Source organism: Oncorhynchus tshawytscha, linkage group LG22 (assembly GCF_018296145.1).
Source record: "Oncorhynchus tshawytscha isolate Ot180627B linkage group LG22, Otsh_v2.0, whole genome shotgun sequence".
NCBI lineage: Eukaryota > Metazoa > Chordata > Actinopteri > Salmoniformes > Salmonidae > Oncorhynchus > Oncorhynchus tshawytscha.
Window position 1 is genome coordinate 1,925,344 of NC_056450.1, and position 26,391 is coordinate 1,951,734.

A 26,391-nucleotide genomic window follows, 5' to 3' on the forward strand; every position below is an offset into this window, starting at 1 on the left:
GCAAATATTGGATGTAGCAACTGTCGTGATGTTGTATTAGTTAATGTGATGACTGTTGTTCATCGAATGATTAAAAGTTTCTAATTGCGTGATTAACTGAATCCAGCAATTATTAACTCATTAACCTGGGGCACCATGGGAAAACTAGTTTTTATTGAGTTTCTATTTCCCAAATTTTCTCAAAGAATATCAGAATATCGATTTTACAACAGCCGCTAATTAACCAGTTGCCTCTACCAATCTCGTTCTGAACGTCGTATAGCCCGTGAATCTGCACGGACCCGGGTCTCACCAATGAATTCGTACCACATCAATCTTAGTTTAACATTTATTTACTAAAAAGCTAAAATGATAATAAAAGATACACATAGACAAACACATTATAGGTTATTGATTAGAACTTATTATAACGGGCCAACACACTATGGCGCGTGTTACCCACAATGGGGATTTCAGAAGAGAGAAAAAAAAAATTACACAAGAGAAATATACATTTGGTGAATTTGTCAGCTATGCTATTCTAACCCTAGCCTTGCCCCAAACTGCCACTTTTATGGGTCAGAATATAATGATGTATTTACGTGGGGATGGTCTCTGAGGATTCTCTGCGTAGGCCTTCAGCTGTTCGATGACGCACTACTCCGGCGCACCTCTCTGACCATCCTTCTGATGTCAGTGTCCTTTTGGCTTAGGAGTCTGTTCCCTCACCCTTTGCTCTGGAAGGGGTCTTCTGAGGACAGACAGCTCTGTAGCTCAGAGCTCACAGCATAGTAATGAAACCCTTTAGATACCACGATTTGATGGGAGACGGAGGCTAGGTGGTTCGACTTGAATTCACCCGCTTAGACACAGCTACTCTTCCGTAGCTTGAGTAGAAAAGGATTTATTTGTCTTCAAACTTGCGTTGCGTTCTGGGTTCATTGACTTTTTAGACCTTGCTCCAGCTTGGGTCACGTAGTCTTCCTGTAAATTCTATACTGACAGGTTTTATACCCTTGGGTCAGAAGTGGGCGTAACCGCCTTTAGGGCAATTCTCTGGGCTTACCAAGTTAATGAGGCAAGGTCTAGATTTTATTCAAATCCAATTTTAGACAACTAACTTAACATTTCATCTTCCCCAAAACATTCTCTTTGATTTGGATATTTTCCATACAACGTATAATGTATAAACATCAAGCATATACTCGGAAAACTCTTCACATTACAATGTTTTTGTAATAACGTCATCTATTAACCTTTAATAACAAAACAAAAATTACATACATTTTCATATTCCATCTATCGTCATATGACCACCATTGTGGCTGACGGAAACCATCGTTTCAAAGTCCCTTTATTTCATGTTTAATGTTCTGAGGCTGGTTCTCCATAGTAACAGGACAAAGGAATTTGTCTGTGGCCTGAGATTTACCAGGGGTGTGAGGGGTCATAAAACCCCCCACATCTTCAGACCCCTAGATCTCTCCTCCTCTTTTGGGGTTGAGAGATAATCTGTAGGGTTGTGGTCTCCTGTAACCTGACCTGGTCAGGACAGTCATGACACAATTTAGGATTCTAGCTTTAACGACATCCATGAAAACTGCATTGCATTAAAACTGTCAATAAATGCTTGCTAGTGTTAACATGAATTGTCCAATATTGTTACTGTCAATAAATGCTCGCTAGTGTTAACATGCATTGTGCAATATTGAAACTGTCAATAAATGCTGGCTAGTGTTAACATGCTGTAACGGCTTTCTTCTATCTCCTCCTCTGACGAAGAGGTAGAACAAGGATCGGACCAAAATGCAGCGTGGTGGTGATTCATGATATATTTTAATGAAGGAAAAAACAATACAAGCGGAAACTACAAAATAATGAAAAGTGAAAACCGAAACAGTCCTATCTGGTGCAAACACATAGACAGGAACAATCACCCACAAAATACACAGTGAAACCCAGGCTACCTAAATATGGTTCCCAATCAGAGACAACGAGAATCACCTGACTCTGATTGAGAACCGCCTCAGGCAGCCAAGCCTATGCTAGACACACCCCTAATCAGCCACAATCCCAATGCCTACAAAAACCCCAATACGACAACACAATAAACCCATGTCACACCCTGGCCTATAACAAATAATTAAATAATTAAAGAAAACACAAAATACTAAGACCAAGGCGTGACACATGCATTGTGCAATATTGAAACTGTCAATAAATGCTCGCTAGTGTTAACATGCATTGACGTCAGTTGGCTATATAAACATAATATAAACGCAACATGCAATAATTTCAATGATTTTACTGAGTTAAGGTTCATATAAGGAAATCAGTCAATTTAAATAAATTCCGTAGATCCTAATCTATGGATTTCACATGACTGGGCAGGGGTAGGCCCACCCACAGGGAAGCCAGGCCCAGTAAATCAGAATGAGCTTTTCCCCACAAAAGGGCATTATTACAGGCAGAAATAATCCTGAGTTTCATCAGCTGGTCAGGTGGCTGGTCTCAGACGATCCCGCAGGTGAAGAAGCCGGATGTGGTGGTCCTGGGCTGGTGTGGTTAGACATGGTCTGCGGTTGGTTGGACGTACTGCCAAATTCTCTTAAATGACATTGGAGTCGGCATATGGTAGATAAATTACAATTTAATTTTCTGAAAACTGCTAGTGGACATTCTTCCAATCAGCATGCCAATTGTATGATTCCTTAACTTGAGACACGTGTCATTGTGTTGTATGAGAAAACAGCACATTTTAGAGTGGCCTTTTTTCCCCCTCAGCACAAGGTGCACCTGTGCAATGCTCATGCTGTTTAATCAGCTTCTTGATATGCCACACCTCTCAGGTGGATTTGTGCACAACTTTTGAGAGATAAGCTTTTTTGTGCTGATGGAACATTTCTGGGATCTTTTATTTCAGCTCATGAAACATGCGACAAACAATTTATATGATGAGTTTTATATTTTTGTTCAGTGTAATTTAATTACCACTTATCTTCTAGCTGTCTATCTGTGTTGTGAGAATTTCTGACGCCCGTTTGCTTTTGTCACACTGCCTGTGTACACACTGCCACACACAGACACACACACATCCAGACCATCAGGGTTCTGCCATCCCGTTCATTCCATTCATTCCAATGACAGCCTAAATGACGGTTGGATATGGCCGCGCAAAGCGCCCATGTCATTGTGCACCGTGTTAAACTTGCCGGCAGGTGGCCGCCCAGCTATTAGGTGTCACTTCACACGCTCACAAAGAGCAGAGCCTGGGAACACGAGACTATTTTAAACAGTAATGACAGGTTAGAATAGTCTAAAATAACTGTTCCAATTCAATCTATTAGCAGTTAGCAAATGGGCATAAGGCTTGTTTTTCTTCGGAGGCCAGAAAAGAGCTGGTAAGGTGGACATTCTTGTCTGTCTTGGACTACAGTGATGTTATTTATATGCAGACCTCTGTGTGTCATGTGGCCCTTAGGTTTATTACTAACAAAAAGCGTCTGACACACCACTGTGATCTCTATAGTGCTTTTGTCAAGGCACAAGGCGAGACACAGATGCAGACACCGGAGGCAGATGGTTGGAGTCTTACCATGTTTATTAATCCGAAGGGGTAGGCAAGAGAATGGTCGTGGACAGGCAAAAAGGTCCAAACCAGATCAGAGTCCAGGAGGTACAGAGTGGCAGGCAGGCTCGTGGTCAAGGCAGGCAGAATGGTCAGGCAGGCAGGTACAGAGTCCAGAAACAGGCAAGGGTCAAAACCGGGAGGACTAGAAAAAGGAGAATAGTAAAAAGGAGTACGGGAAAACCACGCTGGTTGACTTGACGGAACATACAAGACGAACTGGCACAGAGAGACAGGAAACACAGGGAAAAATACACTGGGGAAAATAAGCGACACCTGGAGGGGGTGGAGACAATCACAAGAACAGGTGAAACAGATCAGGACGTAACAGCATTGGCTGGTCTTCCTTGGCTCTACGTAGGTTAAACATTGGTATACTCTGATATGAGGCCATTTTGGGAAAACTGCCACTTTATCTCTGTCCTTCTTTGTTAATGTCTGAAATTAAATACCAGTTACGATCTCATTCCTACTTACTTTGAATAGTTCCAAAAATCAGAATGGATCACCCCATAGCCTATACAGTTGTTTTTGGACGTTCTCTCCAATCTGTAACGCATTAGCTAAGTTAGCGCTGGCGCTAGTCTAATGCTTCCTGATGTTATCCCCAATGATACGTTAGCATAATATACTAGTGTAATCAGCCTTAGTTGCCTGTGATTTAGGCAATGAGCGTAGCGTGCCGTGTGGAGAGGTGCGGGAGGTGTGATATCTGGAGAGCTCGTCAGTGAATCCGAGACCGTTTTCTGTGGCATCCCGCACCACTACAGCTCAAGGAGAGAGGGAAGAGGAGATAGAGAGACGGAGAGAGGTAGTGAGAGCGAAAGGGTTGGGGGAGAAGAAGAGATTGAGAAGATGGGAGGTGTAGAGATAGAGACTAATGAAGCTGGAGGTGACAGAGGAAGGAAGAGAGGAAGAGAGCGAGGGGGAGTGCGAAGGTGAGTGTGAGAGATCCGTCCAAGTAAGCAGAAGGAGGGGGAATGGCGGTTTGGAAAAGAGTGTAATGCCCAGGGAGTTGAGATCACACAGATACACTGGAGAGAATTCTTCAGAGGGAAGACACACACACTGTCCTGGGGAGGATGGTGAATCAGCAGTAGGTTTTTAACTCTGTTCCAGTTTACTGCACACACCATTACACACACAGAGACCCCTGGGCGCCCTGTACTGTCTCACTACTACACTACAGACTGTTGTGGCCCCCCGCTGTGCAATGGGCCAGAGCTGCAGCTGAGCCTCTTAACACACATCAGCGGTCAGCAGCTCTGTCTGAAACGTCCAACCATGTTGTCTCAACGCTGAGCATCTAGCAGTGCTCCGCTGAGAGGTGTTGTGTGAGCCTGTGATCGCATGCTGTGTGTCCCTGCATTTATAGACAGTAGCAGTCAAAGGTTTGGACACACCTACTCATTCCAGGGTGACACTGGATGTGTGTGTGTGTGTGTGTGTGTGTGTGTGTGTGTGTGTGTGTGTGTGTGTGTGTGTGTGTGTGTGTGTGTGGGTGTGTGTGGGGTGTGTGTGTGTGTGTGTTTCCACACTATATTGATCCTGTCAAGAGCCTAACGTCAACATGCTCCCATTGGCACTACACTGAAAGCCTCCCTCTGTGTACGCATGCACGGACACACACACACGACCCCTTTATGCCCAAATTAGAACACACACAGTCCTTATCATCTGTTCATTCCAAGCCATTGCAGAGCTGCTTTATTTAACGTGAAGTGCTCAGTTAACGCAGAATGTAATGACAAAGAAACAAGTCTCTCTCTCTTCCTCTCTCTGCCACTCACAGGCATCGGCATGGATTGAGGGCACCTGCTAATTATGTTGTGGGCTGACTTCTCTTCCACTTGTCAAAGAGCAAAGCTAACCGTGATGTAGTGCACCTCTCCCGTGGGTGGGTGTATATGTGTCCTGCGAGGGTGTCCACTCTCCAAGTAACACCATTATCATAATACCTCTTTGGGTATGTGTGTTTTTTTATAAAAAAGGTGATGTTTGCATGACACAGCACTCTGATGTCGACAAGCCAAATTATCTCTCTCCCTCTTTCTCTCTCCTTGAAGGGGGAGGAATTAGTTGTTTAACTGGTGTGTGTGTGTGTGGGGGGGGGGCTCCATCTGTTCCCTACACGGTGGAAAACATGTCTGGGCTCAGGGGGCGCTCCCATCCGCAGCTGCTCCAGAGCCCTCTACCACCCCACCACGGCCCTGCTAGAGCCGAGGGAGGGAGATGGAGGGACTGAGTAGATGGTGTGTGTGAAGGAGAAAGGGAATAGAAAAGGTATATAGAGGCAATTTTGTGTTTGCATGAGAGAGAAAGATAGCTGGTCCCAAATCGCTCCCTACTCCTCCACTTTCCCCCTAACCCCTTGATATTAGCGTTTCTGAAAGGTCTAGTTAGGTTTCACCTTACAGATCTGCAAAACATTGAAGGGTCAAGGGGTGGGGTATAAATAGAATTGGGCCCAGCTGAAAGACACTAGGCTGGGTCTCTGGGAGCTAGTATGTGCTGCAAGGATAGCCTAGCTGTGCTAACTTGCAGTGTGGTAGTAATATGGTTTCAAGTGGCCGGGTGAGACAGAGAGGAACAAAGATCAGCTTTGATCAAAGCCACAGTGACGCGAAAGACTGGCCCTTTCCTCAATTATAGGCAAGGCTACAATGTTCCTTTTCTTACCTCTTACAGATAAAGTAACATGTGCACACACACACACACACATAGCACATAAATAATAACCCTCTCCCCCTACACACATACTCACGAGCACACACACACACACACACCCTACTTTAATAGTACCCTTTAATGATATCATGGAAAATGGGCGACAGAAAATTGGCCATTCCACTCCCCAGCGCTACGGACCTTCAAAGGGCCCTTCATTAGTGAACAGGACACACAGAGCATAGTGAGTGTGTGGATCTAAGTATCCCAGTGGATTGGATTAACCCAGTGGTGAACTGATGGGCAGGAGATTGGTGTCAAGGCCATTCTCACTACACTGGGCCCTGCAGATTGAAATTCCACCTCACCCCCGATCTTCTTCAGCCATTCTCTCCCTTCCCCACAGTAGGCTTGTGCTCTCCTCTCCTCTCACCGTAGCATTGGTCTCCAATGGGTTACGTACTTTTACCGTCTGACACACTAAGCCTCCCAGACCTCATCCTCATAGAAATGCTTGATAATATACAGTGCATTCGCTACGTTTTTACTCATCAATCTACACCCAATGCCCCATAATAACAAAGCAAGCGCAGGGTTTTAGTCATTTTTGCAAATTTATAAAAGATAAAACATAGAAATACCTTATTTACATAAGTATTCAGACCCTTTGCTATGAGACTCAAAATTGAGCTCAGGTACATCATGTTTCCATTGATCATCCTTGAGATGCATCTACAACTTGATTGGAGTTCACCTGTGATAAATTCAATTGATTGGATATGGTTTTGAAAGGTCCACAACTGTCTATATAAGGTCCCACAGTTGACAGTGCATGTCAGAGCAAAAATCATGAGGTCGAAGGAATTGTCCGTAGAGCTCAGAGACAGGATTGTGTCGAGGCACAGATCTGGGGAACGGTACCAAATAATTTCTTGAAGATCCCCAAGAACAAAGTTGCCTCCATCATTCTTAAATGGAAGAAGATTGCAACCACTAACACTTTTCCTACAGCTGGCCGCTCGGGCCAAACTTAGCAATCGGGGGAGAAAGTCCTTGATCAGGGAGGTGACCAAGAACCCGATGGTCACTCTGACAGAGCTCCAGAATTCCTCTGTGGAGATGGGAGAACCTTCCAGAAGGACAACCATCTCTGCAGCACTCCACCAATCAGGCCTTTATGGTAGAGTGGCCAGACGGAAGCCACTCCTCAGTAAAAGGCACATGACAGCCCACTTGGAGTTTGCCAAAAGGCACCTAAAAACTCTCAAACCATGAGAAACAAGATTCTCTGGTCTGATGAAACCAAGATTGAATTATTTGGCCTGAATGCCAAGCGTCACGTCTGGAGGAAACCTGGCACTGTCCCTACAGTGAAGCATGGTGGTGGCAGACTAGCCAGGATTGAGGGAAAGATGAACAGAGCAAAGCACAGAGATATCTTTCATGAAAACCTGCTCAGGACCTCAGACTGGGTGGCGAAGGTTCACCTTCCAACGACTTTAAGCACACAGGCAAGACAATGCAGGAGTGGCTTTGGGACAAGTCTCTGGATATCCTTGAGTGGCCCAGCCAGAGCCCGGACTTGAACCCAATCGAACATCTTTAGAGAGACCTGAAAATAGTCATGTTTCGCTCCCCATCCAACCTGACAGAGCTTGAAAGGATCTGCAGAGAACAATGGGAGAAACTCCCCAAATACAGGTGTGCCAAGCTTGTAGCGTCATACCCAAGAAGACTAGAGGCTGTAATCGCTGCCAAAGGTGCTTCAACAAAGTACTGAGTAAAGAGTCTGTATACTTATGTACATGTGGTATTTCAACAAAGTACTGAGTAAAGAGTCTGTATACTTATGTACATGTGGTATTTCAACAAAGTACTGAGTAAAGAGTCTGTATACTTATGTACATGTGGTATTTCAACAAAGTACTGAGTAAAGAGTCTGTATACTTATGTACATGTGGTATTTCAACAAACAAAAAACTTTACATTTGCAATTAAAAAGTCTGTATACTTTGTCATTATGAGATATTTCAAAAAGGGGAAAAAATTAACATTTTGAATAATAACATAAAAACTGTGTAAAAAGTCAAGGTCTTTGATATGGATATGAGATATGGATGTAATGCTTCAAATGATGATGGAAAATGACTATATGGATTTTAATGAATAAGGATCCTTAATGCTTCAATATAACAAACTGTGCAAAAAGTCAATGGTCAATATGCACCACTATATGGATCCTCAATGCTTCAATATGCACCACTATATGGATCCTTAATGCTTCAATATGCACCACTATATGGATCCTTAATGCTTCAATATGCACCACTATATGGATCCTTAATGCTTCAATATGCACCACTATATGGATCCTTAATGCTTCAATATGCACCACTATATGGATCCTCAATGCTTCAATATGCACCACTATATGGATCCTCAATGCTTCAATATGCACCACTATATGGATCCTCAATGCTTCAATGTGCACCACTATATGGATCCACAATGCTTCAATGTTCACCACTATATGGATCCTCAATGCTTCAATATGCACCACTATATGGATCCTCAATGCTTCAGTGTGCACCACTATATGGATCCTCAATGCTTCAATATGCACCATTATATGGATCCTCAATGCTTCAATATGCACCACTATATGGATCCTCAATGCTTCAATGTGCACCACTATATGGATCCTCAATGCTTCAATATGCACCACTATATGGATCCTTAATGCTTCAATGTGCACCACTATATGGATCCTCAATGCTTCAATATGCACCACTATATGGATCCTCAATGCTTCAATGTGCACCACTATATGGATCCTCAATGCTTCAATATGCACCACTATATGGATCCTCAATGCTTCAATGTGCACCACTATATGGATCCACAATGCTTCAATGTGCACCACTATATGGATCCTCAATGCTTCAATATGCACCACTATATGGATCCTCAGTGCTTCAATGTGCACCACTATATGGATCCTCAATGCTTCAATATGCACCACTATATGGATCCTCAATGCTTCAATATGCACCATTATATGGATCCTCAATGCTTCAATGTGCACCACTATATGGATCCTCAATGCTTCAATATGCACCACTATATGGATCCTCAATGCTTCAATATGCACCACTATATGGATCCTCAATGCTTCAATATGCACCATTATATGGATCCTCAATGCTTCAATATGCACCATTATATGGATCCTCAATGCTTCAATATGCACCACTATATGATCCTCAATGCTTCAATGTGCACCACTATATGGATCCTCAATGCTTCAATATGCACCACTATATGGATCCTCAATGCTTCAATATGCACCACTAAATGGATCCTCAATGCTTCAATGTGCACCACTATATGGATCCTCAATGCTTCAATATGCACCACTAAATGGATCCTCAATGCTTCAATATGCACCACTATATGGATCCTCAATGCTTCAATATGCACCATTATATGGATCCTCAATGCTTCAATATGCACCACTATATGGATCCTCAATGCTTCAATGTGCACCACTATATGGATCCTCAATGCTTCAATGTGCACCACTATATGGATCCTCAATGCTTCAATATGCAGCACTATATGGATCCTCAATGCTTCAATATGCACCACTAAATGGATCTTCAATGCTTCAATATGCACCACTATATGGATCCTCAATGCTTCAATATGCACCATTATATGGATCCTCAATGCTTCAATATGCACCACCATATGGATCCTCAATGCTTCAATATGCACCACTATATGGATCCTCAATGCTTCAATATGCACCACTATATGGATCCTCAATGCTTCAATATGCACCATTATATGGATCCTCAATGCTTCAATATGCACCATTATATGGATCCTCAATGCTTCAATATGCACCATTATATGGATCCTCAATGCTTCAATATGCACCACTAAATGGATCCTCAGAAAAAATGAACAACTTTGAGATATCAGCTGATGGAAGAAAGGCTATTTAAATGCATTTGATTTGAAATTTGATTTGATATATAGGTCATCCTAGTAATGCTATGTAAACCTTCAATGAAATTCTTTAATATAAAATTCTAGTTGGATGCTCAGAAATGATTGAATATGCAGTTCTACGCAGATCCTCATAGAAATATAATGCTCTAAGGAGCGTCATAGAATTGGTTTGATATGTAATGTGATCTGTGCATGGTTGCATGCCATGCATTCTTGTGCAGTGGCAGCGGTTGATTTTGGTGGCAGACACATGGCTCGTCATGTGGTCTGTTTCCTTATGAAGGAAATGTATGGGATGAATTTGCCTGGAATGTGCTGTATATTAATAAGCACATCTGCCCATGCCAAAGACAGTGGGAAAACAAGAACACAAAATGAATGTATGTGTTTGTTCAATGTTTGTTGTCTCTGTGAATTTGCCTATTGTCATGTATTTTTTGCAGTAAACCTCTGTTTGTGTGTACATGTTGGGCTGAGTGTGTGTTTGCATTTTCAGTATTGTCTTTCCCCCAATATGTGCATCCATTCGTGGCCAACTACAGCAGCGTGCTTCATTCAGAATGGGCTAAACGCTGCCAAAGAGGGCAAATTAAGACAAATGAAGAGAAGCGCATATTTATCCACATTCCCCCAGAATCCCTGTCTCTTTCCCACTTTATCCTGGCAGGAAATGTTACAAAGCCTCAACATTGAGGCACGAGAGTATAATGAAAAGCACATAAGCGTGGAAAGCTTTACCTACTTTTGTGTTGATGGCAATTAATTTTCTAGCGGCGGCGATTGCTAACGCTAGCCGCCGGTGCATGGGACACGTCCTAGAAATGTGAACAGCTGTCCCCCGTCCAAGATCCATCCACTCTCCCACTCGCTGGCGTGTACAACTGAGTCTTAGGGCCCCATATTGCTGCTCGCTTTCCCCGGCTGAGAGGGAGTGAAGTTCAGAGTGATGGATAGGCAGCATGGGCTTTGACTCTCTGAAAATAACACAATCATGTGCTACGTTCACCTCTCACGGTTATTAAGATACAGAGACTGATGGAGAAGAGAAAGGGAGGGGGCGGGTTGACAGCCTCTAAATTGAGCTTGGCAGATCTGAAGTACCAGGCTCCTTCTGATGGCCTTTATTTGGTGCTTACTCCCTCTTTTGTGTGTGTGTGTGTGTGTGTGTGTGTGTGTGTGTGTGTTACTCCTCTTTGGTTTTTCTGTGGCACGGGAGTGAACGAAGGAAGGGAAAGAAGGAAAGGGAGAAGGGTTAGGTCGCATTTTACATTGACAGCCCTCTTTTTTTCATCTCCCTCTCTTTTTCTCTCACCACCTGGGAGAAGAGCCAGGGAGAGAGGGAAAGGGAGAGAGAAAAAGAGAAAATGAAGTGATTTGTGGAAGTATTGATCTCTGAGCCACGGTTATCGATTAGAGCGTGGAGAGAGATGGAGGGGATGGAGAGTGATGGAGAGCTTTGTCTGAAAGAGGAGCGAGAGGGGGGGGACTGTCTACTGGGGCCCAAGAGCTGCTTTATAGGGGGCTCTTTATAGGGCACCAAATTAGGGCACTCACAGGTAGGCGGGAAGGTCAATTCTTATAGGGCAATTTTATGGACCTGCTTTTTTCTATTTCATTACCAAGAATTAATCTCTTCTTTCTGATTGTGGTAAACTACCAGGGGGGGGGTAGAGGTTTGGCACTGTAAAATTCCATTATCAAAACTCTCAAGTCATTTCAAATGGCAACATCTCACATCCAGAACCATTTTCACAGTCCTCCTTCTCAAACAAACTTAGTAAAAGCCAAAATGAAACAACACAAACCATACAAGGTTGAGCAACTTCCATCTTCAAACCACCTTAAAATTAGCCTTGTCTCACGATAGCTCTCATTCTGTTTCACTTCAAACAGAATGGTGAGTGTAGCGAGGCTACCTTAAAATTAGCCTTGTCTCACGATAGCTCTCATTCTGTTTCACTTCAAACAGAATGGTGAGTGTAGCGAGGCTACCTTAAAATTCCTCCTCTATCTAAAAAGCATCATTCTATCCTATTCAATCCCAATGGTGATTAGGAAGAGCATGGAGAAGTATAGGACTTTTATCCTTTTACCCAGTGAAACCATTTTTGCACCAGATAGAACTACAGGCACACTCACACAGAGTAAAGCCATCTGCCACTGGCTTGGGCCTTCTCTAGGAAGGACCCCTGAAGTCCCTCACCACTCCCGTTGTAGAGCCAGCATAGAGAAGCAGTTTCCTTTTCCACCCCTGTCTTTGTTGAGGGGAGTTGCAGAGCCATGGTGGAGATGAGGCTGTTTTTGGAGATGGGAGAATGCCTTTGGTACCCATACATTGACACACTGACTGAGAGGCAGATTCCCCCTCAGTCTTTTCTCTTCAACATCCTCTCTCTCTTTTTCATGTAACATAGAAAGCTTGATGATGAAACACTGGGGGGAGAGACGGAGAGAGAGATGGAGCGAGAGCACAAGAGCAAAATGGGAAATGTAGAGCGAGAGAAAACGTTAAGGGACAACGTTAGATTCCATGAGGCTATGGATCTCACCGTAAGCAAAAACCCTAAAGCAACACGGCAACGTGTGTTTGTGAAAAGATGCACACCATACCATGGGGAGTTATTTGGGAGGGCTTGGAAGTTATGTTCAGATGGTGAGAGGGAGAGCACTCCTCTCCAACAACTCGGTGGATGAGTTGAATAATTGAATCTCGCGTAGCAGTGTGTGCATGTGGCAGGCGCCGGGGATTTAGTCATGTATATTGCATCACGTTGTCATCTTTTTAGAGCCGCGCTGCTCTCCACTTTCCTTTGTGCCGGAGATGAAGGGTGACAGGATAAGGGCCACATCTCCATTATTTAAACTGGGGACCAGGGCCCATCCATTCTGACTCTCACTCTCTCTGTCGCTCTCTGAGGTGTCCATGAGGAAGACGTCCTCCCAAATCCCACTCTTCCTTCCTCTCTTTCACTCTCACTTACCTCTCTCTCACACCCATTCTCTCTTCCTCTCCCTCTCTCCAAATATATGCCCCTGTCTTTCTCTCCCTTATTGTTCAGATTCCTCCTCTGCCTCTCTCTATCTCCCTTTTTCACTCTCGATCTCCCTCTCTCCCACTGTCCTCTCTTTGTCTCACTGACACGCAGCGATGCAAAGTATCCCGGCAGCCTCATTTTGATGAAGAGTTATCACCGATGGGGTATGATCCCTCTGATACTACACTGTACTTTGTCACCATGAGCGTGACAGAACAGATGTCACAAGGTTCCATATTTCGGGCCTGATTTACTGTACCATTTGTTTGCACCTGTTATTATCAAAAGGGAATATAACAAAGTGTAGAGTAAATACATTTAGTTTGATTTTTCTCAATTTGTATTCCCACTTGAAAATAACGGGTGCAAAATTGTGTGCTGGTGCAGCACGCCAGGTAAATTTGACCCCATGGAATATTGGTCATAACAGGTTTTTATGCCTGCATATGACATCTTATGTCATGCTTATGACAGCCTTATGGGGGGGTGATAGAGTAGACTGTTGGAAACACTGAGAGAAAACATGCATGGTTCTGTTCAGGAGCAAGTTACATATTACGCGCCTATTTATACTGAACAGAAATATGAATGCAACATGTAGTGTTGGTCCCATGTTTCATGAGATCAAATAAAGATCACAGAAATGGTCCGTACGCACAAAAAACGTATTTCTCTTCAATTTGGTCCACATCCTTTTTAGTGAGCATTTCTCCTTTGCCAAGATAACCCATCCACCTGACAGGTGTGGCATAACAAGAAGCTGATTAAACAGCATGGTTATTACACAGGTGCACCTTGTGCGGGGGCAATAAAAGGCTGTTGTCAAATGTGTTGTGTTTTGTCACACAACACAATGCCACAGTTGTCTCAAGTTTTGAGGGAGCGTGCAATTGGCATACAGACTGCAGGTATGTCCACCAGAGCTGTTGCCAGAGAATTTAATGTTAATTTCTATACCATAAGCCACTTCCAACGTCGTTTTAGAGAATTTGGGAGTACGTCCAACCGGCCTCACAACCGCAGACCACGTGTAACCTCGCCAGCCCAGTCCACATCTGGCTTCTTGATCTCCGGCATCGCCTAAAACCAGCCACCCTGACAGTTGATGAAACTGAGGAGTATTTCTGTCTGCAATAAAGCCGTTTTGTGGGGAAAAACTCATTCTGATTGGCTGGGCCTGGCTCTCTAGTTGGTGGACCTATGCCCTCCCAGGCCCACCCATGGCTGCACTCCTGCCCAGTCACGTGAAATCCATAGATTAGAGCCTAATTTATTTATTTGAATTGACTGATTTCCTTTTATATGAACTGTAACTCAGTAAAATCTTTGAAATTGTAGCATGTTATGTTTATATTTTTGTTCAGTATAGTTGTATTTTATTTCTTCTGATTCTTTGCTCTATCTTTTCTCTCGCTCTTTCTCAGTCTCCCTTTAACCTCTCACCATCTTCTCTTGCTCTCTGTCTTTATCTCTTTCAACTCTGTCCATCTGGTCTTGTGCACTCTCCTTCCTCTCTCCCTCCAGCTCCCCTCCCTCTTTCTGTCTGGGTCTGGGAAACTGTGTGGGAGTGTTTGTTGTGCTGCAGTGTGTGCTTGTGTGATAAATTATAAGTTGATGCAGGTGTGAGCCAGGTCAGCAACCCCGGCACAGCTCAGGAAGCTCAATGAGCGGGAGGGGAATTGATTGGTCTTTTATACGTGGAAATGAGTAAATACAAGCGCACACTCACACACAATCTCAGTCCAGAAGGGGAATGAAAAAGGTAATAGACCTTGCTCGTTGAAATAATGTTGTAGAAAGGAGGGAAAGAAAGTTTTTGAAAAGTACGAATGTCTGTTTTTTTCTTTTCTTCGTCGTGAGCAGATGTTTCCTCACTCACTCGCTATGCTTTGTATGATCAATATTTGACTGCATCAATCCCCTGGGAGCTTGTAAGTAAAAGATCAATGGACTTTTTAGGCAGATGTATTCTACAGGCACAAAGACAATGTTCATCTGTATTTCTCCCGGACCTTCTGGTGCGTTGCTGTAAATAGTGTTATCGCTGTGGCGGTGGACCGACACACAACTTTGCCATACTATGAATCAGTTGCCTACCTCTGAGTGCGCCGCTTTCAGCCCTTGACATAACATCTAGGCCCGGAGAAGATATTGCATTTAACCTTAGCATTTGTCAACAAAATTAGATTTTCAAAATGTCACGTGTGCTCCTTCTCCGGCCTCTAGGTCACCAGGCTGCTCATTAGGACTCACACCTGTCACCAGCGTTACGCGCATAATGACACTCACCTGGACTCCATCACCTCCTTGATCACCTGCCCTTTATATGTCACTCCCTTGGGTTCCTTCCCCAGGCGTCATTGTTGCTGTTTCATGTCGGTGCGCTGTTTGTGTTTCTTGTTTTGTTCATTTATTTATTAAATGTATTCACTCCCTGAACTTGCTTCACGCCTCCCAGCGTACATCCTTACACCAAATTAGATTATTCTAACCCAAAATGGAATCTAAGAGCGAGTGCTTAGGGGCGGATCCGGCATTCACTGGCGGAATAGCAATAGAAAAATAGCGTTTTCCTAATGACCCCAACCTGCGAGTGAGTCGTTCCCATTTTGAAACCGGATGAAACAACTGGTGAGCAGAAATGCGTTAGTCAGTTCAGTTCTTTGTAAGAGCTACATCTGTTTCTCCTCTGTCATCAGTGTTAGTTTTCAAGGGGTCATTGTGTAGAAACAACTGTGCCACAATGGTCATGGCCTGGACAAAAGCACAGAGAATGTGATCAATTGCATCAATCACACATTGATGCATTTCGTAGCGGCGTGGATAGGTCAACACTGCACCACAACTGAGGTGCTTTTGAAGGCAACACAGTGGGCTAAAGAAGAGGGTCATCACAATGTGTCTGATAGATGTTTCTACCTGACACCAAAAGATGTGTGGAACATCCAAAGCTCTCTAGCCTCCGACACCAGGCTTGATTAGAATGACAGCATCGGCGTTGACAGACTGGTCAATTCTGACCTTCAACAGGATGTTCAACATGTTCAAATGTTCTACCAACCACTGTTCCACTCCACCAAACAAACACTACTCATTGTACTGCAGATGGAGCAACTTGCCAAAGATAGAAACGGAATGGTTTTCCTGGATGCAACCTACAAAGTAATCACAGCTTGCGGTTACACATTTTATGCATTAATCATTCAGCATCATGGGTGTGGAATTCCTGTTGCTTACTTCATTGTATGTGAGGAGACTACAGATGTGCTGGAGGTGTGCTTGCAGACATTCGAACAGGCTATCCCAGGATTTTAAAAGAACCATGCACGTGACCAATATGAAGGAGATGGTGCATTTTAAATAGAGATGCGGATATGTTTTCATTGAGATGTGTGATGTTCGACAGAGACCTGAACGAGGTCAATGCAGTCCGCAAAGTGTTTCCAGAGGGTTCCATGCCTTGCAGGTGTCTCAACCAGTGTTTAACAGAGCATTCATTAAAATAAAACATCCATTAATCATGGTTCGGGCACCATTTAGAATTTTGGAATTTGCTCCCATTCAACTCATGAGTTGAAATTTAAATTGAATTGGCCACACTCCACAAGATGTAGTATTTGAGTGACAGGAAGTAGAATGTGATTCAGTGAAAGATGCTGGATATAATGAAAAGATGCTTTTATCTTCTCCTCCCTAACAATAGGAATTTCACTGAATTCAATTGTATTTACTTACATTCAAATTATAATTACAATTCTGTATCCTGTTTACTAATTCAATTAAAATTCCTTTTAAATTCAAGAATTTAATTGGAATTTAAAACATTCTCAATGTAATTATGAACTGACCCCAAACCTGTTATTATTGATATAGTATGCATTTAGGCTATGCATTTAGGCTATGCACAGATGGATGGTCAAGAGAGACTGGGGCCATTTTGACAGGAATACTGTTGTCCAGTCAGTGGTTGCCATGAAGAATTGGACAATAGTAAGAGCACACAATATTCATAGCTTGTTTAAAGTTGTAGCATGTAGTTTTGCCCTTTGCTGCCCTCTTCAGCAACACTATACATTTTAACACAATACATTTTCTAATAGCGGCAAATTTGGAAACATACAAAAAGTACAAATGGGCATAAAGTTCAATGCATACTGGTCCTTTAACTCTAGAACCACTGGGCCTCGAGGGACCCCCCTTAAAGCTAATGAGCAGTCATTCTGACGGAAACATTCGAACAGTGTAATTAATACATTTAATTTATGCTATCTCAAAAATAATCATTTGGTTGTGTTTATGAAAGCCTTGGCTAACATTAGAATATGATGTTTTTTATTTCAAATTACACAATAGCATTTTTATTAGGTTGATACTGCTTGTTATACAGTACCTGTCAAAAGTTTGGACACACCTACTCATACAAGGGTTTTTCTTTAGTTTGACTTTTCTACATTGTAGAATAATAGTGAAAACATCAAAACTATGAAATAACACATATGGAATCATGTAGTAACCAAAAAAGTGTTAAAGAAATCAAAATATGTTATATTTGCCAAGAGAGATGACAGTCCGTCACTACTGGGACCCTTAGTGTTACGCAAAGTGGAACATGGAAACCCAAGACCAGACTCAGACGAGGAGACTGGGATGAAGTAAACAAGGTATTTATTGAAACACAGGGGGAAGATGGAGTGCAGGCCAGGAGAAGCTCGGGTGGGTTGCAGGAAACCAGGTGCGGAGGCTGAGGCTGGAGCGAGAGGGGTTGGCACAGGGTAAGCAGGTCGGGAGACTGAGGCTGGAGCGAGAGGGGTTGAGACAGAGTAAGCAGGTCCGGAGGGGAATCCAAGGGAGTAGTAGAGTGGGGAATCCAGGGCAGAGTAGCAGGATGAGCAGACGTGGGACTGGAGACATGAACCAGAGTCAGAGCGGGCAGAACTATAGCGGAGAGGAAAACCGTGTCAGGCATGGCACAACAGGATAACAGGATCTAAATAGTAACAAACAGCTAGAAATGTAGACTGACTGAGCAGAGATTATGATCTGGCAGTGTGGAAGTGGAAGGACTGAGTATTTGTTGAGGTCTTGATTATGGAACAGGTTGCAGCTGGTTGGGATCTGCTCTGACTCCAGCACACCTGTCTCCGCCCACACAATCAGATACAGAGAGAGAGAGGGAGAGGGACAGAGCACTGGGGGAGTAGGGGCAGGTCAAGGAGACACATGATGAGCAGTAGAGGGTGTGGCAGGAGCAGATGTAACACTTAGTGGGACTATCATTTGTTTTTCAACATTACAATAACCCAACACACCTCCAGGCAGTTTAAGGTCTATTTGATCAAGAAGGAGAGTGATGGTGCTGCATCAGATGACCTCCACAATCACCCGACCTCAATCCAATTGAGATGGTTTGGGATGAGTTAAACCGCAGAGTGAAGGAAAAGCAGCCAACAAGTGCTCAGCATATGGGAACTCTTTCAAGACTATTGGAAAAGCATTCCAGGATGGTTGAGAGAATGCCAAGAGAGTGCAAAGCTGTCATCAAGGCAAAGGGTGGCTACTTTGAAGAATCTCAAAAGTCAAATATATTTTGATTTGTTTAGCTTTTTGTTTTGGTTACTACATGATTCCATATGTGTTATTTCATAGTTTTATGTCTTCATTAGTATTCTACAATGTAAAAAATAGTAAAAATATTGAAAAATCCTGTAATGAGTAGTGTGTCCAAACTTTTGACTGGTACTGCTGTGTCGATATGAAAGCAGTCAAAAATAGTCCATTACTGTTTAATTGTGTGCGTTTTCACGCAATGGCATCAGATGGATTTCATTTATCCCTTGTCCTCACAGTTGACACAAATCTTCGTAATTTTCACTTGCTTGACGCACTTTGACATACCTTTATTTGGTCGCAGTGCTTAATAGTCTCCGGTTCTCTCTTTATTGTGTCCCCATTGTCTTGTCATTCTTCAGGGGAGGGAGCTCCCGTCTCACTTTGTTTATGCGGCCGGCCAGGCTTGATTTCTTAGTAACTTGTTTGCCAATGACAGTCAAGTGACAATTGTCCATAGTGTCATGTCTCCCCTTGCCAATGTAAAGTTCCAGAAGCCTCATCACCACATACTCCGACACTCGCTTGCTGCCCGATGTGGAGCTTTTCCCAGATATTGAAGGCCGTTTAGCATGTAAAGTTTGCGCACACTCTCACTGTGTAGCCTACTCCAAGTGGGCCAGAGTACAATAGAAGGGTCCGCCCTGTTCTTCATTCACAATTGGTGATGACGTTGTCCTCGCTCATCAACTCACCCATTCACTCCCTTTCTCATACTTTACTTCATTTGTTATTCGGTATGTGTGAAATTAGTTTCGGGATAGTGTCGGTTTAGGTTCAGTTTCGAAGTGATTACTAGCTGGGCACTGTACTTTTAACTGTTGGGAGAAAGAAGGGCAACGAGTGAAAACCGTAAAAAAATGGCATGCCCTCCTAAAACTGGTTATAACTCCAGTACAATTCTAACACCGACAGTGTTTAGGAAAATAAGGAGGGGGGCATGACTTTAATAATGGCAGAGTAATACAAAAAATACAAATAATGAGCAGTCAAAATGACTGTTTTAGCGGTTGTAGTGTTAACTAAATGTGTATTAGTGAAAGATGATCACTGGATAAGCAATCAATCATTTTTTCACACTGTTGACTGTTGTGGTGTCCTAGGGCTAGTAGGAGTCACGCTGTTCTGGTGTAAGGCAACAGCGCCGATCCAAGCGGTGCTGTCCTTCAAATTAGATGTTACCTTAAGATCTTGTCTTTCCTTGGATTCCTTCCATCCTCTTATCTTCTTCTTAAAAGGCATTGGAGGATAGGATCTGAGGTCCCACCCTTTGGACCATGACCTTCAATATGAGAACAGAAGACAGCCAAGGAGAGAAGAGGGTGCAAAACATTAAGGAAAATCTTTTGAGATTCACCTCGAGATTCGCTTTTGGCCATAGTCCATTCAAAATTCAGCACATCCCCCCCCCTCCCTTCTCCCTCCTTTTGAATGAGCCCTCTGATGTTTCAATAGCGTTTCAGCAAGAGAGCCCTCCCTTGTTACCTAATAATCCTGTTTCCTAATTTGGTATACATGATTGCCTTTGGTAAATTTCTCCCTTTGCATCCATACAGACAGACTACATGGACAAAACACAGCAGGGGGACATACATATGCCAGTTTCCGTGGTCAGAGAAAGAGGGCAGACACAATGTTTGTCAGGGTAAAACTAAGGAGAAAAGGACGAAGAAAATAGTATACCCTGTGTGTGTTTATGAGCACACACACCTTTTTGCACATACAAATGTGAGTGCAGGAATGTGGTAATGTGCTGCACTTTGAATGGATAATGCCAGAGTGACTCGGCCTCTTTCATTTGTTCCCACCTTGTATGTGGTCAGACATTATGGAGCTTTCCAGGTAAACACACTGTCTGTACAAAATGTTTGTGGGCATAGTTGTTTGTGTCGTGTACTATATGTCATTTGCTTCTTGATGAAATTGAAAGATGCCAGCATCGTATGGTGTGAGACGGGCCCAACCCATCTACTGCAGAGCTACTGTAAGGTTGTATTCAGCCCACGTGACAAACAAACGTTTGATTTGATACAGTGTGTGCAGGCTTTGACATCTGCTCTGCTAAAGTATGTACAGTACATACAGGGTTGTTTTCGAACTGTAAATCAAATGTCTGTCTTCATTGATGTACATGATTAATGAAACTATATATTCCCTAAACCTGACTCATTTAAAGACATCAGGCAATTACACAGCTTATTTCAGTGTATTTTACCATGTAACATATTCTCGCTTTCTGTCATGTACTGGTCCAACACATTTCTGAAATGGCTGAGCAGATGTCCTCTCAGACCAATGATTGTGTTTTTGTATATCACTTTTGAGTAAACAGTTAGTACTGTAGTGTATCACTATATAATTATATTGTTATTCATTGCATTATCATACATTTACTTGAACTGCTTTCTATCTGGCTTGGCCCAAGGGACAGTTATTTATTTAACTAGGCAGCTACTTTAAAATGTATAAATGTACTCGCCGACATCCCGATGTCCCTGCCTAGATCAGCAGCTTCAGCTGAAACAAAACAACATTTAAGCTGGTAAAGTGAACAGAAATAATCATTATTGCAACCACCACAAACACATGAATGGTGAGCTTCCCTGAATCCATCAAACCTCTTTTTCACATTTCAGAGACAATCCTTAACAAAACCCTCTGTGATCTTATTTGTTCTCTCTTTTCTGGTGAATAAAACTGAAATCGCAACCAGCTTTCTATGGCTTGTTTTAAAAATAGCGATATTTTGAAGATTATTACATTTTCAAAAAACCGAAAGTGAGAGGTTGTAATCTGAATATAGGAAAAAAGGCCATTCTTGACACAGGGTGAGACTTTCTTACTAATTTGCTCGAAAATTTGTTCAGATTTAAGTATAACTTTTGTATGACTGGTGCCTTCAGTGAGAGGTCTAATGCATTAATATTTAATCATTTCTGCCCTCCGAATTCAAATGTATTATATAAAAAGGCCCTTCATTTCCAAATAAAATGTAATATTTTTTGCTCATATACAGTTGAAGTCGAAAGTTTACGTACACTTAGGTTGGAGTCAGTAAAACTCATTTTTTTAACCACTACACATATCTTGTTAACAAGTCGGCAAGTCGGTTAGGACATCTACTATGTGCATGAAACAAGTAATTTTTCCAACAATTGTTGTGAAATAATCTATAATTCACTGTATAACAATTCCAGTGGGTCAGAAGTTTACATACACTAAGTTGACTGTGCCTTTAAACAGCTTGGAACATTCCCAAAAATGATGTCATGGCTTTAGAAGCTTCTGATATGCTAATTGACATCATTTGAGTCAATTGGAGGTGTACCTGTGGATGTATTTCAAGGCCTACCTTCAAACTCAGTGCCTCTTTGCTTGACATCATGGGAAAATCGAAAGAAATCAGCCAAGACCTCAGAAAAAAATTGTAGACCTCCACAAGTCTGGTTCATCCTTGTGAACAATTTCCAAACACTGAACATATACTGAACTGTGACTGCAATGTTTTTTCGTAAGAGACAGTTAACTCAATATCACACAGTCCCACTGTTGCAGTCCCACAGAGAGAGAAAAGAACAGTATGAAGATGAAATAATCATGCAACACATAGTGGAAGTAATACAATACTAACTCTGAGGTAAACACATTGTTTTTTACTAACAATATGACTTAATCGCGAACTGTCTAGCATCCTCTAACATCTAAGCAGTTCCTAGAGTTGTCCTTCTTGTAATTTCTGTCAACACTGTCATACCTAACTATCCCATATCAGTCCACACACCCCTCTCTCACCAGTGAGAGCATGACATCATGTATTATGGATGATCGCTCCCCAAAACAGAGTGAGCATTACAAGGACAAGGCATTTTCATCCATTAAAGCCACACACTGGACATGCTCTCTCTCTCAAATGGGATGTTCTCCGTTGGGTAGAAAGAAATCCACCAGCATGTAATTTAAAGTTCCAAATCTAGCTCCTAAACCTAATTCTAACCCTACACTAATTCTAACCCTACACTAATTCTACCCCTACACTAATTCTAACCCTACACTAATTCTAACCCTACACTAATTCTAACCCTACACTAATTCTAACCCTACACTAATTCTACCCCTACACTAATTCTACCCCTACACTAATTGTACCCCTACACTAATTGTACCCCTGCACTAATTGTACCCCTGCACTAATTGTACCCCTACACTAATTCTAACCCTACACTAATTGTACCCCTACACTAATTGTACCCCTACACTAATTGTACCCCTACACTAATTGTACCCCTACACTAATTGTACCCCTACACTAATTCTACCCCTACACTAATTCTAACCCTACACTAATTCTAACCCAAACACTAATTCTAACCCTACACTAATTCTAACCCTACACTAATTCTACCCTACACTAATTCTAACCCTACACAAACACTAATTCTAACCCTACACTAATTCTAACCCTACACTAATTCTAACCCTACACTAATTCTAACCCTACACTAATTCTAACCCTACACTAATTCTAAACCCTACACTAATTGTACCCCTACACTAATTGTACCCCTACACTAATTGTACCCCTACACTAATTGTACCCCTACACTAATTCTAACCCTACACTAATTCTAACCCTACACTAATTCTAACCCAAACACTAATTCTAACCCTACACTAATTCTAACCCTACACTAATTCTAACCCTACACTAATTCTAACCCTACACTAATTCTAACCCTACACTAATTCTACCCCTACACTAATTCTAACCCTACACTAATTCTAACCCAAACACTAATTCTAACCCTACACTAATTCTAACCCTACACTAATTCTAACCCTACACTAATTCTAACCCAAACACTAATTCTAACCCAAACACTAATTCTAACCCTACACTAATTCTAACCCTACACTAATTCTAACCCTACACTAATTCTAACCCAAACACTAATTCTAACCCAAACACTAATTCTAACCCTACACTAATTCTAACCCTACACTAATTCTAACCCAAACACTAATTCTAACCCTACACTAATTCTAACCCTACACTAATTCTACCCCTACACTAATTCTAACCCTACACTAATTCTAACCCTACACTAATTCTAACCCTACACTAATTCTAACCCTACACTAATTCTAACCCTACACTAATTCTACCCCTACACTAATTCTAACCCTACACTAATTCTAACCCTACACTAATTCTAACCCTACACTAATTCTAACCCTACACTAATTCTAACCCTACACTAATTCTACCCCTACACTAATTCTAACCCTACACTAATTGTACCCCTACACTAATTCTAACCCTACACTAATTCTACCCCTACACTAATTCTAACCCTACACTAATTCTAACCCTACACTAATTCTAACCCTACACTAATTCTAACCCTAGCACTAATTCTAACTTTAACCATAAAATCCCTAGAAATAGCATTTGACCTTGTGGGGACCAAGTCAAATGTCCCAGTTGGTCAATTTTTGTTTGTTTGTTTGTTTACTATTATTGTGGGGACTTCACAAGTATAGTTAAACACATCCACACACACACACACACACAATACACACACACATGCCTGTGGGGTGATCTGCCAGCTGAAAGTAACCATATAGCCATTGTTCACAGGCACTAGAGGAGAGACGAGCATTGAAGGAGTCTTGACATGGTTTTCACATTACTGACCATGTGCTGTCAGACTACATAGTTGCACCTCTCATACTCGCCCCCCCCCCCACACACACTGCAAGTACACACACAAAATGCACACACGCTCTCTCTTTCTTCTCTCTCTTTCTTTTCTTCCCCCTTCAACGAAAGAAAGACTAGCTCAGGTATCTGTCAGGCCCCAGTTCCTCAGGTGGTCTCACATTGAGAACGGAAGCCCTCGCCTGTCCTCTCTCACTGTAACACAGACACACACACTCACCTGTCAATGGAGAGGGGGTAGAAAAAGAGATCTGGAAGCCTAAGACAGATGCGGGAACAGATGCTGCCCTCTCCTTCCACACACACACACATAACAGAGCTGTGTGTTAATATATGTGTGCGTGTGTGTGCGTACATGAGTGTGTAGTGTAGTGTTCAACAGCAAGTGAGAGCGAGACAGACAGCTGCCCGGGCTAGTCCAAGTGAACATGCCCACTCGTGTTCAGCACTGGCCTGGGAACCAGTGATAAGACGTAGCTGGGGGAGATCTGTGGAGGGGGGCTAAATAGGAGAGGCGGGGCATCCGAAGGGGCCGCAAAGGCCATCAAAAGCTCAGAACAAAGGAGACTTAAGATCAGGGCCCTCCTAAGCTCAGCCAGGAAGGACTATGCTTTGTCCTCCGTCAGTCTCATTGATTTCTATTCAAATCCACTACCTGTGAGAGTTACCTGCTGTTTAAGTCAGCTTTAGTGTAGTGGTATGGATGTGTGGACACTGGCCAGATGAATTATGCTCAAAGGTACCAAGCTGACGTCTATATTACAGGGGTCAATAAAGATGTAGGTATGTGGTGGATATTGTATGTAGCTCCTGTATTTGGAGTTGTAACGAAGCTGTTTAACCCATGAATATATAGAGTAAACTAGTCGTTAACTCTGTTTTTTGTCAAGTGTCAACTGTTATGTAGCATAAGGCCCTTCAACGTTCAGTAACGGCATTCTTTGAAGTGTTTTTGAACGGTCTGAAAGTTGTACTCCCGTTGGCCATTGGGACATTTCCTCCCTCACAAATAACATACTGCGTTGCTCTTTTTCTCTATCTCTGTCAAATCAAACATTCAAATCCATTCTGAACGGATCATTTTTTATTTCTCCTCAGATTGCAGAGGAATGCTATGCGGCTTCGGTTCAGTATGTGAACGTGATGCGGCTGACCCCTCCAAGACAGAGTGCGTCTGCAAGAAGATGGTGTGTCCGTCGGTTGTGGCGCCTGTGTGTGGCTCGGACTCCTCGACCTACTCCAATGAGTGTGAGCTGGAGAAGGCCCAGTGCAACACGCAGCAGCGCATCAAGGTGCTGCGCAAAGGACCCTGTGGTGAGTCTTGCTAGCTAGCACGTCATGCTAGATACAGTGCCTTTAGAATGTATTCCCACCCCCTTTTCCCCAAAAAATGGTGTTAGAGCCTGAATTTAAAATTGATACAGTTAGATTTTGTGTCACTGGCACAATACCACATAATGTCAAAGTGGAATCATGTTAAAATGATGTTTTACAAAAATGAAAAGCTGAAATGCCTTGAGTCAATAAGTACCAGGGAGGTTTTTTCAATGCCCCACAAAGAAGGGCACCTATTGGTCGATGGGTAAAAATACGTTGAATGTCTCTTTGAGCATGGTGAAGTTACTAATTACACTACGGATGGTGTATCAATACACCTAGTCACTACAAAGATACTACAGACCTCCTTCCTAACTCAGTTGCCAGCGATGAAGGAAACCGCTCAGAGATTTCACCATGAG

At 42.6% G+C, this 26,391-nt stretch overlaps 1 protein-coding gene across 2 annotated transcripts in view; it reads left to right on the top strand.

Annotated features, from left to right (window-relative positions):
- LOC112221492 (agrin) overlaps window positions 1-26,391 on the top strand; it is a 274,243-nt gene that overhangs the window by 44,208 nt on the left and 203,644 nt on the right. For both annotated transcript variants that reach the window (XM_042303574.1, XM_042303575.1), the window contains exon 3: window positions 25,751-25,966. In XM_042303574.1, the coding sequence (XP_042159508.1) occupies window positions 25,751-25,966 (216 nt within the window). The remainder of the gene's footprint in view (window positions 1-25,750; window positions 25,967-26,391) is intronic.